This window comes from Sinocyclocheilus rhinocerous, unplaced genomic scaffold (assembly GCF_001515625.1).
Source record: "Sinocyclocheilus rhinocerous isolate Xijiao unplaced genomic scaffold, SAMN03320098_v1.1 scaffold464, whole genome shotgun sequence".
Lineage (NCBI taxonomy): Eukaryota > Metazoa > Chordata > Actinopteri > Cypriniformes > Cyprinidae > Sinocyclocheilus > Sinocyclocheilus rhinocerous.
Genome location: NW_015627918.1, coordinates 359716 through 376484, shown reverse-complemented (window position 1 = coordinate 376484; position 16769 = coordinate 359716). Strand labels below are relative to the sequence as shown.

Below are 16769 nucleotides of genomic sequence, written 5' to 3'. Positions count from 1 at the left end.
GCATTGCCTGAAAATCCACCTCATGCGAGCGTAAAAACTTTTTTTGCGATATATGGGCGTTTTTGCGAAATTGATGCGTTTCCATTAGGCGTATTTTCAATTCGCAATTTCAATTTGCGCAATTTGAAGGGTAATGGAAACCAGCCTAGTAAAGCAGTTTTACAGAAGATTTAAAATGCACAATAAATGTTTTTCTGGGATTAAAACTGGACCAGGGTTATTTTAGTAGATACTATTAGAGTTTTGTTCAATTAACTTAAAGCACTCCTTTTGATGTGTCTTTTTTAGGCAATGTTTGAAAAATGCAGTTTTTTAAATTAAATCTAAAAAAAATTAAAAATATGTAATGCATGAATTTTTATTTATTATGCCATTACTAATTAGCTTAATTTGTAGTTAAGTATTTAAATAATTAACCCTACTAGGCTGTTGGTGTCTGGGCTCATTTATGTATTTATTTATTTTTAAATGACATGAGCTAAAACGTAACCTTTTGCCTCTCGCGAGAAGTCATGGCAACGGATTTGGTGGGATTTTGACGGATTTTGGCTATATTTATTCAAAGCGCCATTACTAATTAGCTTAATTTGTAGTTAAGTATTTAAATAATTAACCCTACTAGGCTGTTGGTGTCTGGGCTCATTTATGTATTTATTTATTTTTAAATGACATGAGACTTTGCGACTTCCTGCACTTGCTATACTTCATAGTCAATTTATAATATAATATAATATATCATACTAGTGTTTGAAATATTATAATTTCACATACTTTACTAAATAGAGGAGTATGCAATAAACAGTAGGAAGATGACATGTAGAATATTGCCGTTTTCCATTTAATTTTTCATTGCTTTCATGAACAAATAATTTTATCATGACATGTTTTTCCTGTAAAGTTTATTTCTTGAGGTTTGGCTGCATATATAAGTGACACCTTTCAGATAAATGTGATATAAGCTGTTTTCTTATAACCTTGGATACATACGCTCCCTTCAACTCCCCGCGGCTCTTTCTGCTGCTTTCCCAGGGTGCCGCGGGTCTGTTGACACAGATGCATCCTGGGGTCTGAAGTCAGTGGGGTGCTTTCATTCTCCTCTTACAGTTCAAACACTGCTGAACATGATTCTGATCTGGGGTCAGGCAAAGAAAAGCAACGCTCACCCGGGTTTGGGCTGTTTCTCTGATTCTTAACGACTGGTACTTTTCTCACCGAGCAGAACCAGATATTCAAACGCTCTTAAACAGAGCTGAATTCAGACATTCTTAAACAGAGCTGTGAATCTTGTATATGCTGCAAGTCAAACTTGTATGTATATTTTAGTATACTGTACGTTCACAGGTATGTTTGTGTACTGTGTGTGTGTGTGTATTTGGGCTCAGATTTGTGGGTAAACTGAAGGAAATCCAAAAGCTACTGTTCCTGAGAGTAGCTTAAATGTTTCCTTACCGAAAGTGTCAAAAGTTTAAAATGTCCACGTTTTTCAGACTTTTTTTCTGAGTGAAAATTTTGAGTGAAGCCAATACATTCTGTATTTCATTTTTAATATGCATATCCTCTACTGTTCAAACGTTTGGGGTCAGTAATTTTTTTTAAGGAAAGAAATTAACTTTAATTTAACTTTTATTCATCAAGGATGCATGTTTTCTTCTTTCTTTATGTTCTGCAGTGCGTTTTAATGGAACTAAAGACGTGCCCACCTGCATGGATAAAAATCATGGCTGTGCCCACATTTGCAGAGAGACGCCCAAAGGAAGCATCGCCTGTGAGTGCAGACCTGGATTTCAGCTCACCAAGAACAGCCGTGACTGTAAATGTGAGTCAAATCAAAGTTTATCAGCAAGATAAATTACATACATACTCTCCATGGGAATAATAGAAGCATTTGAGGGATGCTTTTCTATGGTGCTTTTTGATGGATGGATGGATGGATGGATGGACGGACGGATGGACAGAATGATGGATGGATGAATGACGGATGGACGGATGGATGGATGGATGGATGGACGGACTGATGGATGGATGGACAGAATGATGGATGGATGGACAGAATGATGGATGGCTGGGCAGATTGATGGATGGATGGATGATTGGATTGGCAGAACGATGGATGGATGGAATGATGGATGGATGGACGAACGGATGGATGGATCAACGGATGGGCAGAATGATGGATGGATGGATGGATGGATGATTGGATTGGCAGAACGTTGGATGGATCGATGGATGAATCGATCGATCGATGGAATGATGGATGGATGGATCAACGGATGGGCAGAATGATGGATGGATGGATGAACAAAATGATGGATGGATAGATAGATGGATGGATGGATGTCTAGATGAATGAATGAATGAATGAATGAATGGAAAGAACGATGGATGGATGATTGGATAGAACAATGGATGGATATATGCATACATGGATGGATGGACAGGATGGATGGATGGATGGACAGAATGATGGATGGATGAATGAATGGATGGACAGAACAATGGATGGATAGATGGATGGATGGACAGAATGATGGATAGATAAATGGATGGATGAATGAATGATTGGATTGACAGAACGATGGATGGATGGATGTCTAGATGAATGAATGAATGAATGAATGAATGAATGGAAAGAACGATGGATGGATGATTGGATAGAACAATGGATGGATATATGCATACATGGATGGATGGACAGGATGGATGGATGGATGGAATAGATGGATTGATGGATAGAACAATGGATGGATGGATAGATGAATCAATGGATGGGTGAATTGATAGATGGATGGATGGATGGATGGGTGGATGGACAGAACGATGGATGGAAATGGTTAGTGATCTCTAATCTCTCATTCTGTTGTTCCGGTTTAGTGACATTACAGAACCGGCTTTCTGACAAGATGCGCATTAAATATCGCATGAGATTTATCGTGCAGCCCTAGTTTTATCCAAAGGAAATTGGAAAAACTAGATGACTAGATAGGTCACTAGATGATAAAAAATAAGGGCGATCGGTGACGTCCAAAAAGAAAATAGTTTTAGATATAATTACGTTTTGATGGAAGATTATGAAGATCATATACAAATAATGTGCACTAATGAATTGTTAAAGGATTCATTTAGTACACAGGGCTGATTCTGATTTCACATTGACGTCCTAGTGAACTCCAGACATTGTTAAAGCAAAAGCACTGGGTTTAAGAGACTTCTGATGGCAACTCTGAATGTAATGTTCTGTGAAGTCCAGAGTTTGGCTTGATTTTATGAGGTGGAACCAAATCTCAGAGTTTCACTCGACGTTCAGAGCATACAGTGAGAAATGACTGTTCTGTGCATCTCTAGTGTTTTACAGTGAGCACATTGTCCTTTAGTTACGCGTCATTTACATACATATGTTAGTGTTTCCATTAGTCTAGTCACGGAGGAGGATTTACAGGCATCGTGGGAGCTCTAAACTGAAAGTTGAACGCAAAAAGACACTTACGCATGAGATATGAACTTGATGCATTTATGACCATATATCAAACTTAGGAAATCAAGATCACTGAATGTGAAGAGTTATGTGCTTTCCTGCTCTAGTCGACTTTTTGTTCTGTTTAACCTTGCTTGCTTGGTTCGCTGAACACATTTCCCTTCAACTTTACACGTTATTAAAAAGCACTGATTGGTCATAATGCTGTTTAAAGCTGCAGTGTGTAATTTATGAGCCATTAGCGTCACTAAACGAATTTGTGAAAATAAGGATTGTTTCTTTATAGTGGTTTCTGCATATTAAGCATTATTTTAGTGTTTTAACATCCAAAAAATGGCACACAGCAGCTTTACGACCTGAATAATAAGTGTGTGTATGTGTGTGCCAATCACAACTGTTCTGTGCACCTCTTTAGCCAATCACAGCTTTGCTTTGCATTACTGCAACCAATCACAGCAGGCCTCTGTATTACTGAGCCGTGATTTATGAACGACTAGCAAAACAGCAGACTTGCATCTGTTTAAGTCTGAATTACATGTGCTGCTAAATTTTAATTTCTAAGAAAAAAAAGATTATATGATGATTCATTGTTATGTATTTTTTATATTCAGAGTACTACTACTACTAATAATAAAAAAATATAGTTAATATATTGTTCATAAATGTATAAGATTTAAAAAATATTTTAAAATCTCGTATCATTTTTATTACATTTTTTGAAATGTATTAATATTTTGTTTTTCTCTCTCTCCCTCTTTTTTGGGGGGGGGGAGTTATAATATGATCTGGATATTTGTTGTGAGATTCACCAATTTTTTTTTAAAACACAAAAAATGAATATTTTATACTTTGTCGTTTAGTCACACTGAACTTGAATGCCAGTATTACCGTTAGTGAGCGACAGAAACTGATGCTCATAAGAAAAAGACACTTTTTATCTGTGTGTGTTTTTTTTTTTTTGTACTCTGAAGCTGAAAACAGATCGTGGGAGCGTTGACCGTAATAGTTGGAAAAGTCATAAAACACTTCAGGATGGCATTATGAATCCTTAAGTTAGCAACCGGCTTCACATCCGGCCACATCCAAACAGAAACAAACATACACACACTCTCGAAGACAGCAGCCTGAATATCAGGGACATTGTTTCCCGAGCGAACGGCGGATAGTTTGGCTTCCGATGCTTTTTTTTTTGCACGCCTCTTTTACTCTGGATCCAGCTCTTATGTCAAGGTCTCACTCATAAACCCTATTATTACCCCTCTGTTCCCCCCGAAACCTGCAAGCAGCACCGCAAATGAGACGTTTGGCTTGTCTGATGGCCCCCGAAGACAAAACCGAGCGTTCTGCTGAGTAAAGCGCAGGCCGCAGAGGCCAGAGAGCTGCGGTGAATCTATCAGGGTCGCACATTTCCCCCCCCACAGGAATCCAGATCCAGAAGGCTGGGCTGCGGTCGCCGGGTCGCTCTCTCACGAGCTCTAATAGGCCAGAAAGCCACAATAAAACAAGCTGAACTTATTAATAAGCCCCTGTTGAGTGATGGGCTGGAGTCACAGAGTAATTGATGTGGCCTACCCACAATCCCTGAGGAGATGGAAACCGTTCGCATGATAAGAGAAGGTGAGAAGAGAGGCTGGATGGATGTTTCTTCAACAACAGGCACTTTTATGTCCCGGAGGTTGAGTTAGTCATTTAAAACATAAAAGTCACATTTAAACTTTCTTGGAAACTTTTTACTGCATGCCTTTATTATTTATCGCTACTTATTTGCTACCTATTAAATGCAATAGTAAAATGGTATAAAAATGTTATTTAAAAAAGTATATGTCTATATATACTTGAAGTATGAAAGATTTTGATGTTTTTTGAATCTTTTCTACTCACCAAGGCTGCATTTATTTGATCAAAAATACAATAAAAACAGCAATATTGTGAAATATTATTGCAATTTAAAATAGCTCTCTTATATTTTAATATATTTTGAAATATAATTGATTCCTGTGATGCAAAGCTGAATTTTCAGCATCATTTCTGCAGTCTTCACTGTAATAGTAGTAATCTCTTTACTGTGAAATCTCTTTACAAATGTCTTTACTGTTACTTATAATCAGTTTAATGCTGAAGAAAACTTTTTATTAACTTAATTTTTAATTTTTTTTTATAAATGTATATACAATACAATATAATCATAATGATAATAGTTATTATTATTATTATTATTATTATTAAGAAATAAAAGTTATATGTAAATAATATAAATATTTTTATTATAAATAAATATTGTTATAAATTTATTTGATTTGTTAAAATGTATTTTTAGATCTATTATCATTTTTATTTAAATATATTATAGCAACAAAAGGAGTAAGAATTAAAAAACGCGATTGACCAATCAGAATCAAGTATTCCACAGAGCCGTGTAATATTGACAAATAATACCTGAAGAGAGCAATGCGTTAGCATTCCCATACATCTCAGTGGTTGTTTCAGTCCGGGTGGGCCTCACACATCCTGAAAAGTGAAGCTGCGGGATCTTTGATCACCCCCTGGTGACTGGCTGCAGTACAGTTTAAAAACTCGCCCTCTCTATGTAAACGAATGGGACTTGAGTCAAAATAAAAAAATAAGTTATGCTTCCAATACAATTTTCCGAGTTATGGTTTTGGTCTTTTAAGGTAGCTGTTTTCACACTGATATATGTTCAATTGTTCGTTTTTGTGATAAGTTTGATTTTAGCTAGAAAATTGAATCTATAAAAACGGGGCGTGTCGTTATGGTTGATTGGGTCTGCGGGATACCGCGGCTCCACCTCTCGACACTACTGCGCAGACTCTGGCTTCAAACTAATCTCTACTGCGCAGACTCGGGCTCCAAATGACGTCATTTACTCAAGATGGCAGCGGCCATACTGAGATGCTTTGGCTTCACTTTTCTATAGTGGAAGGAATAGGAGACGCGTCGTCCATCTTTTTTACAGTCTATGTTTCAGTCGTACATGGTCCCATTAGCGACTATGCTAAGTGGTGACAAAATTGGATGCTGGTAAATACTATAATATAATGAAATATTTGAGGATTATATGTTATTTGCGCACAATTTTATTCAGTCAGAAAACACAATTACTTTTTATTGGTCGTCAATGGATAATTATGCTCTTTGTAGCCAGATCATATCTGTATATTTTAATAATTTTCCAGTTTATGTGATCCTGAATGGCAATTCATTGATTTGTTTGTTTGGCTTGTTTATACCAAACGCCACATAGAGAGATTCAGATACTTCTGAGATCATTTGAATTGCACTTTTGGACGTTTGGAATCATTAAAATTTTTAAATATATTTTAAAGGAAATCTTTTCTGCTCACCAAGGCTGCATTTATTAGTTAAAAAATACAGTAAAAACACAAATTTTGTGAAAAGTTATTACAATTTCAAATAACTGTTTAATATTTGAATATATTTTAAAATGTAATTTATTGCTGTGATCAAAGCTGAATTTTCAGCATAATTACTCCAGTCTTCAGTGTCACATGATCCTTCAGAACACCTCTCGACACTACTGCGCAGACTCTGGCTTCAAACTAATCTCTACTGCGCAGACTCGGGCTCCAAATGACGTCATTTACTCAAGATGGCAGCGGCCATACTGAGATGCTTTGGCTTCACTTTTCTATAGTGGAAGGAATAGGAGACGCGTCGTCCATCTTTTTTACAGTCTATGTTTCAGTCGTACATGGTCCCATTAGCGACTATGCTAAGTGGTGACAAAATTGGATGCTGGTAAATACTATAATATAATGAAATATTTGAGGATTATATGTTATTTGCGCACAATTTTATTCAGTCAGAAAACACAATTACTTTTTATTGGTCGTCAATGGATAATTATGCTCTTTGTAGCCAGATCATATCTGTATATTTTAATAATTTTCCAGTTTATGTGATCCTGAATGGCAATTCATTGATTTGTTTGTTTGGCTTGTTTATACCAAACGCCACATAGAGAGATTCAGATACTTCTGAGATCATTTGAATTGCACTTTTGGACGTTTGGAATCATTAAAATTTTTAAATATATTTTAAAGGAAATCTTTTCTGCTCACCAAGGCTGCATTTATTAGTTAAAAAATACAGTAAAAACACAAATTTTGTGAAAAGTTATTACAATTTCAAATAACTGTTTAATATTTGAATATATTTTAAAATGTAATTTATTGCTGTGATCAAAGCTGAATTTTCAGCATAATTACTCCAGTCTTCAGTGTCACATGATCCTTCAGAAATCATTCTAATATGCTGATTTGCTGCTCAAGAAACATTCCTGATTAAAATTAATATGTCATATGTTTTGTGGAAACAGCCGTATGTCTTTTATAGTAGTAACATAAAGTTATGCCTTGAACCTTTCTCTTCGTAGCAAGTAGTAAGTGATGCTCACTTTCCAGTGGAATTCTCTCTTAATATATCCAAACAGAATGTGAAAACGCTAACAGCTAACACCTAACCGCTAAGTGTTTTTCCACATGGGTCCAGGCATCTTCATGTGATCCTACAATCAAACGACATACCCAAGCCCTCCGCATAAGCCAGCGGATTTGCACGAACATTTCCGTAGAAGCAAGACACTTAGCAAACAAAAGGCTTGTGGAGATACTTAGCCTGAGAGAGATGCTAATCCGAAACAGATGCTCACATCTGGCTGGTACACACAATCCCTAGGCATCGTATTGTTTAAAACCATTTGTTTCATAAGCAGTTCAGTGTTGCACCTTTCGGTCGGACAGGCTTTGTTACTTGGTAGTTTTTTTAAACTAAGTCACATCGCAGGTAAGTGATTGAAAGTCTTCAATAAACTGCAGTGGGAATCATTGCCACAGCTTATCTCTGCATGACACAAATTCAAGCCTTCTTGCTCATTTTGAGTGTTTGAACTCACTCACACTAACCGGTCTGCATCTATCTGCTCTGTGTTGAGAGTGTTGTCTTGTCAATGCATGAGAAGACTAACACTCTGCCTTGTTGCTTTCTGTACGAAAGTGTACGAAACTGATTTAACACCATGTTAAACACCATGTTGGACTGCTCAGGCTCACCTAGTTTGATGGTTTAAGGGGCCTAAACCAACTTAAACCAACTTTAATCAGTACACAACCTTGGGTTGGTTTAAGCTGGCCTTTTGACAGGGAGTTGTGAACTAAATTGCTCTTGTAGCCTCATAAAAGGGTCAGTTTGAGTACTCGGGCAACTAAAAACACAAATTGACTGGCCAGGGTGTTTTATACAGTTTATAAAGTCAATCTTGGAAGACTAAGCAGTGTTTTTGTAATGTGTGTGTGTGTGTGTATGTGTATGCAGAGGAAAGAAGTACCCCACATCAGCCACTGCAGCCAGAGCTGTTACCCAATGGTAAATATAACCATTTCTCTAGCTTGATTCCTATTGGCTACTTCTTTCAATAGTGGGCGTGGTTATGCTGGAACTCTTACTAACCTTTATCGCACCAATTGCACCAATTCTTGGCTAATTTCTACATTCTTACAAGCCAGGAGATCACCACAATGCAGTTTACCTATATTAAAATGGTTTAGCCATGGTAAATATGTAAGTTTCTCTGGCTTGATTCCTGTTGGCCACTTCCTTCAATGGTGGGCGTTAGGGATGCACGATATTGGATTTTTGCCGATATCCGATACTTTTTTTTTAAGATTTAACATGGACTGATGGTCTATAAAGCAAAAGAGTTTTAAAAATTCTGAAAATCTTTTAGAGCTCATAATTTGTTTAAAAAATCTAACATATTACACATTAATGAATAAATCATTTTATATGAAATTATTTAATTTGTGTCGTTTGTGATTTTTTATTTTTTTTCATGTAAGCTATTGCTTCTGACTTTTAAATCAAAACATACTCATGATCTTATGGCATCAATTACTGCTTTATTTAATCAGAAACAGTCTAAATATTATTTGTGTATTTTGCTTTCATTTTATTAGAAGTAGGCCAACAGCGCCCCCTACGGAATTAAAACTCCTTACCGAACGCATTTAAATGATTTTGTCTTTAATCAGATGAGAATATGGCTATTAAATATACTAAAAATATACTATTTGTGTAATATTGATGATTAAGTTAGAGTTTTTTTAGACAGAATTTTGTGGGAAAAAAGGAAAAGGGGACAAAGTCAGGCACAGCAGCATTACATTCCTTCAAGAAGAAACCATGTCAAAGACAGGTAGATACAGTGCAGTGCCAGTGTTGCCAATTTAGCAATTTTGTAGCTAGATTTAGCGACTTCCCCGCCCCTTTTGAGACTTTTTTCAAAAGTTTAGGGACAAATAAAGCAACTTCTTGGACAAACCTTATCTAAGTTCTCATCTTGCCCACTGATCTATATTTATCTTTATATAGATCAGTGAATTTGCCATTATGATGTCATCTAGTGACATTTAGCTACCAGTTTTAGTTACTTTCAATTTAAAGCAGTTGGCAAAACACTGCCCGGGGGAGGCTGCCCTGACGTGATCTAATCGCTAGCACACCCTGAGCACATGTGAGTTAATGTATTCCTCTTATCGGCAAGACATATCGGCATAATTTTTAATATCGGGCCGATGCCGATAATTACATTTAAAGCCATCATCGGCCGATTCCAATATTGGTCCGATAATATCGTGCATCCCTAGTGGGCGTGGTTATGCTAGAATGCTTACTAACCTTTATCGCAGCAATTTCAACATTTGCACCAATTCTTGGCCAATTTCTCCATTCTGGCAAGTCAGGAGATCATCACAAAGCAAATTACCCCCATTAATATGGTTTACCCAAAGGTAAAGAAGTCAGTTTCTCTAGCTTGCTTCATATTGGCTACTTCTTTAAGTAGTGGACGTGGTTATGCTGGAACTCTTAATAACCTTTATTGCACCGATTTCAACAATTGCACTAATTCTTGGCTATTTTCCACATTCTGGCAAGTCAGGGGATCACCACAATGCAATTTACCCCCATTAAAATGGCTTACCCAATTGTAATTAAGTAAATTTTTCTTTTGCCTTTTTTTGCTTGCCCTATTGGCTATTTCTTTCAATAGTGGGTGTGGTTATGCTGGAACTCTTACTAACCTTTATCGCACCAGTTCTTGGCCAATTTCTCCATTATGACAGGATGACAGGAAACCACCACAATGCAATTTACCCCCAATAAAATGGTTTACCCAATAGTAAATATGAATATTTCTCTAGGTTGCTTCTTATTGGCTACTTCTTTCAATAGTGGACGTGGTTATGCTGGAACGCTTACTAGCCTTTATTGCACCAATTATTGTCCAGTTTCTCCATTCTGGCAAGTCAGGAGATCACCACAATGCAATTGACTCCCATTAAAATGATTTACCCAATGGTAAATAAGTCTATTTCTCTAGCTTGCTTCTTATTGGTTACTTCTTTCAATAGTGAGCGTGGTTATGCTGGAACTCTTACTAGTCTTCATTGCACCAATTTCAACATTTGCACCAGTTTTAGGCCAATTTCTCAATTCTGGCAAGTCAGGAGACCACCATAATGCAATTTACCCCCATTAAAATGGTTTTCCTCTCGAATTGTCTGAATGAAACCTTGCTTGCAACGTCCTTATTTGGGAACCGCCCATTCTCTAATCAGAAAGTATGTCTAATGAGGGTTTAACAATGAAGTTGCTGCAGTCTCCTATGACTCTTTTTGTGATGAAGGGAAAATGGGTCAGATTTGGCCCAAATACTTTGACCTGGGATAGATTCTTGTAATGGAATTCAATTGAACTTGCTATAACACGTCATCATACTTCGTTTTACAAACTGCATCACGCATGACTTGAAATTGTGAAAGCATTTTGTTTTGGGTGCACACATTTGATTGCACAGGGCTCTGAGATTATAAAGGAAACTGATCGGTTCTGGCAATGAATCTGCATGCTGGCTATCGGTGAAACGCACTTGTCTTGGGATTTTGTTTATTCGGCCTGAAATAAACGCACTGCAAATACACCAAATCCCAAGCACAACCTTTGTCCCAGTACCAAAAACGTGTCTCACTTTGTTTCTCTTTCTGTCAGCTCATGCTATTTTCTCGCCTAGGAAAGCATTGGCGTTTTTGAAAAATTAGCTTGTTTGCACGACAACCTTTTAACATCAGAGCGGATTTAATGGGGAACGATGTGTCTGGTCGAGGTTGAGCGATACCTGTGCCAACAGCTGTCATATTTACCAAATAGCTCTACCTCTGGCGGCATGTTCCCGACTTGTTCCAACTCTTTCAGAACCTAATTGTGCCAACATTTACAATTCTGAGCAGATTCCTGAGCGCTAGCTGAATGTTGGTGGATGGCTTTGCTTAAGTAAGGTGAAACGTCCAATTACAGTGATGGTGGTGCAAACATACCAATAGAGTCTAAGGTTTACATGTATTATTGCATAAATACACATGCAGATCAGATGGAGACTTTCTTTTTTTAACAGCTGTCTTTTTCGGTTAAAGTTTCAGTCAGAATGGCAGGAACGAGGGCAGTTGAGATGATCCAATCTCTTGGGAAGCCATTAAATGACCTAATTGAAATTAATTGAGAGCAGTCTAGAATTTTGCCTCGGTAGAAAATCCTTCTCCCTGAATTTTCCTTGGAGGTGGTTTTACATTAGCAACTGGCCTGCTGGGTACTAGTTAATGAGTGTCGTTTCCCACTCTTATCATTTAACTCCTCTCAAAGCGTGTTGTATAGAAAGGGTTTATGGAGATAATGGTTGCATTAAGTGTTGGGATGCGACCAAAGCCGAGTCGTTCATTTGAGTGTTTCTGACACAAGTGAAAAGGGGTTTGAACGGGTCTCGGCATGCACAGGTGCCTCAAAAACCAGCCGCTGTTTTGTCTGTGTTGCCCGAGGACTGTGTTAGATGCTTGATGTTTGAAGTGCATGTTTGAAGTCTGCAAAGAAGGTCTTAATATAGTTTATTTGTAGCCCTCTCCTCCGTGAGGAGCCTGATATCTTTGGCAGCAGACATCATTCTGAAGCTACTGTTTAGCTGGAATGATAATTGTATCTTGATTAGGTCTACTTGGGTGCTAAAGCTGTAGTTTTATATTTTGTTAAGAGCATTTAAATGGTGCTTGTCCGTGAAAAATATGCCGCTATAATGTTGGAGTTGGTCTGACAACTTTCCCGGTATTTGCCTATCCCCTTCTGTGTGGTTGCTAGGCGGTGAAAAGTAAAAAAGTTATTCTGCAGATCTTTGTTAATATTTAGAGAATTTAATAATTATATATATATATATATGTCTTTTTATTGATTGATTGATTGTTAAATTATTCTTTTTTTATATTTCATTTTATTTTAATTTCAGAGTATTAAAATATAAGGACACATGTAATTATAAGCTGTTTTAATGTTAATGAATAATTTTATGGTAAAACTGAGTTATTCTGCAGAGCTTTGTGCAGTAAATCTTTAGAGAATTTTATTTAATAATTTATTATTGTTATTATTTTAGATTATTTTTATTATTTTTTAAGTTGAAACATTTTTTTGAATTAGACTAGAATGATAAATAATTTAAAGGGCTCATATGATGCTATTTTCAAAGCTCATTATTTTGTGTATTGGGTGTAATAGAATATGTTAGCATGCTTTGATGTTCAAAAAATGCATTATTTTTCACGTACTGTTCATTATTGCAGATCCTCTATGAACAGTCTTTCTAAAACGCGTCAATTTATACAAAGCCCCTCCTTCGAAAAGTGCAGTGTGCTCTGATTGGCCAGCTGACCCAGTGCGTTGTGATTGGCCGAACTTCTCAAGCGTGTGTCAGAAATGTAACGTCCCTTACCATAATCGTGAGCTTTAGCTTCCAAACCAATTATAAGAACAGTTAATAATGTCATCAGTTTTATTCTATCAGTTTGAGTACGACTTGAGCCGAACATATCAGAGTGGTAAACCTGCACATGACGCCGCCAGTGTGAAAGCACAACGGGCGCGATCTGCTTCAGCTCTCCAGTGTGAAGCAGAACACGTAGTGAATCATATTTGTCGTCTTTTCGCCGCCAGTTATAAGCAGAGAACAGAGGATACTATGTTTGTAAACATAAATCCATCTCTGTCTGCACTTGTGATCGTAAGAACGACAAACAATATGCATTATTCGACACTTTACCAAACTCCACATTTGAACAGTCAATAGCAAATTCTAAAGCATACTTACGGGCTCTGATTCAGAAGTGCCAGATTGTCCTAGCAAAGTTGGAATTGCCCTGTTTTTTTAGAAACAACCATTCTGCACTGAAAAAGTTCAGGAAACATTGCTGCACACACTCGAACATTTGGATTGTACAGTTCTGGGACAGTGTTGTAAATAAATGTTAACCACTGGCTCCTAATTGCGTCCACTTTCGGAAGGCCAAAAAAAGTGCTTTTGATTTCGCATAGAAATACAAAGCGTCTCCACAACATGGCAGCAACAACACTACCGTGACACCTGAAACCATGCCTTCTTTCTTTGCGTATCCATTTGGGTGGTATTATGCAAAGATTTCCACATAGTGACGTAGATATGTGAGGCGTTTTTGGCCGGTCTGGATCAGCCTTCTCTTTTAGATAGAAAAATTCCTTTTGTGGGAGACTTTGAGCTTTGTAACTTTGCAGATCTTATACATGCACAAACAGCTACAAAACACACTAAAGTAAAAAGAAAACATTAAAGCACATCATATGACCCCTTTAAATATTTTTAAAAAATATTTTTACTTGTATATTTTTTGGAACATTAAAGGTCATAAAGTGCATGCAAATGAGGCGTTTTAATGCTAATGAATCATGTCATAGGTAAACTGATTAGAGTGATTTACTATATCAGAGGATCAGCTGAATGTTGAACTGTTGCCGTTCAGGTTTGATGGTTAACTCTGCTCACTGCACGGATCATTAGCGTTTAGTGGAAAGCGTGCTTCAGTAAGCTCACAGGTGTCTCCCAGTGAATCAGACAGCGCTTATCATCTCCTCTATCAAAAGATTATATTTATATCCACTCACACAGCTGAATCAAATCTTTTCAGATGACAGAATTTACCCACACAAAGGCGAGTGTTTTGTGCGTGAGTGTGTTCCAGCTCTCAAAGCCGTAGATGTCAAGCGTTAGAATCAGAGATTGATGCAGTTCGTGAATCTCGAAGCGTGTTGTGACACAGACCTGCATCCTGGCACACACCGCCAACATCTCGCTCGCTCGCTCTCTCTGTCTCTTTTATAAAGTTGTTCTTCTGAATGCCAGCAGAGCTTTGTGGTAAACCCGAATTCATGACAGTTATTGTGCTTCGATTATTAAGCGAGCAGTATAAGGAAAGAAAACATTTTTATGTTGCTTTTTATTTATTAGCATCACTATACAATAGATTAAAATAGTGTCATTTTTAGTTGTTCGTGTATTATTGTTTGTATTACCTACCCCAAACTCTAATAAATGAGTAATAATAATAATAATGTCTTTCTTTCTTTTTCTTTCTTTCTTTCTTTCTTTCTTTCTTTCTTTTTCTTTCTTTCTTGACTACCCCACATCCTGAAAGTAACAAGTTAAATTAATAATTATTATTCTTAATATTAATCTATTTATTTATAAGCGTCACTATATAATAGATTAAAATAGTGTTTTTTTTGTTGTTTATGTATTGTTCAAGATTTTATTGACTATCCCAAACGTACATAACAATTAAAAGAAATAAAATAATAATAATATCATTAAATAATAATTATAATCATTAATATATCAGATTCAAATTTTCTTTTTTTAGTTTTTCATGTATTGTCGTTTTTAATGACTACCCCAAACCCTGAAAGTATCAAGATAGATAGATTGACAAATAAATATTTTTTTTTATTATTTCTTTCTTTCTTTCTTTCTTTCTTTCTTTCTTTCTTTCTTTCTTTCTTGACTACCCCACATCCTGAAAGTAACAAGTTAAATTAATAATTATTATTCTTAATATTAATCTATTTATTTATAAGCGTCACTATATAATAGATTAAAATAGTGTTTTTTTTGTTGTTTATGTATTGTTCAAGATTTTATTGACTATCCCAAACGTACATAACAATTAAAAGAAATAAAATAATAATAATATAATTAAATAATAATTATAATCATTAATATATCAGATAAAAAAAATTCTTTTTTTAGTTTTTCATGTATTGTCGTTTTTAATGACTACCCCAAACCCTGAAAGTATCAAGATAGATAGATAGATTGATAAATAAATAATTTTTTTTATTATTTTAAATACTTAAAAGGGTGGTTTATTTGTACAAAGTGACTGGAAGAAATTTTTTTTTTTTTAATGATTTGAGTCTTAGTGATGCAACAAAGTTGAACAAAGTTCAAATTTATGCAAATGTATAATGTTTAAAGTGTCATTAATTTAATTAATTTGCTGCTTAAGAGATGCTTTAGCTGAACTGAACTCTAACCCTCCCATTAGACGACACTCAATAACAAGGTGTTTGACAGACATTTGCTGCTGGCTTGCATGTGCTGCGTTCATGACTAAACTAATCAAAGCTGTCCAGGGTGTGCGAGACATCCAGGATGTTCATGAGGTTTGATATCCACATATATGTCCAGCTGATCCTGTCCTGACTGCTGCTCTGTGTGTGTGTGTGCGTGTGTTTTCAGAGACGTGTGCGGTTAATAACGGAGGCTGTGACAGCACGTGCCATGACGCCGTGACTGGAGTTCGCTGCAGCTGCCCGGTGGGATTCACCCTACAGCTGGACCGCAAGACCTGCAAAGGTACCATCACACAGAGATCATCCCCTCATCTCACAGACAAATCCAATCTACCAATCCTAATTAGGAGCGACATGCATTCTTCTGTTCTAGTTAAAAGAGAAAATGATGCACGAGGCAATAAAATCCCAGCAGATTAAAAGACAGATTTTGAGGGTTCAATGTGAGCAAACATTTCACATTGCTTTGCAAAAATTTAGTTTAACATGAAAGAGATTAAAGGGATAGTTCACCCAAAAATTTAAATTTTGATGTTTATCTGCTTACCCCCAGGGCATCCAAGATGTAGGTGACTTTGTTTCTTCAGTAGAACACAAACGAAGATTTTTAAGTCAAACCGTTGCAGTCTGTCAGTCTTATAATGGAAGTGAATAGGAATCACGGCTTTGAGAGTCAAAAAAACATACACAAACAAAACCAAATTAAACCCTGACACTAAAATGACTGACAGACTGCAACGGTTTGAGTTAAAAATCTTCGTTTGTGTTCTACTGAAGAAAC

The 16769-nt window shown here is 36.4% G+C and overlaps 1 protein-coding gene across 1 annotated transcript in view; it reads left to right on the top strand.

Moving 5' to 3' along the window:
• The window catches only part of LOC107737055 (signal peptide, CUB and EGF-like domain-containing protein 3), a 119618-nt gene that overhangs the window by 73587 nt on the left and 29262 nt on the right, over nt 1-16769 (top strand). Inside the window, exons 5-6 of the mRNA XM_016548459.1 lie at nt 1670-1816; nt 16104-16271. Coding sequence (XP_016403945.1) covers nt 1670-1816; nt 16104-16271 — 315 coding nt within the window. The remainder of the gene's footprint in view (nt 1-1669; nt 1817-16103; nt 16272-16769) is intronic.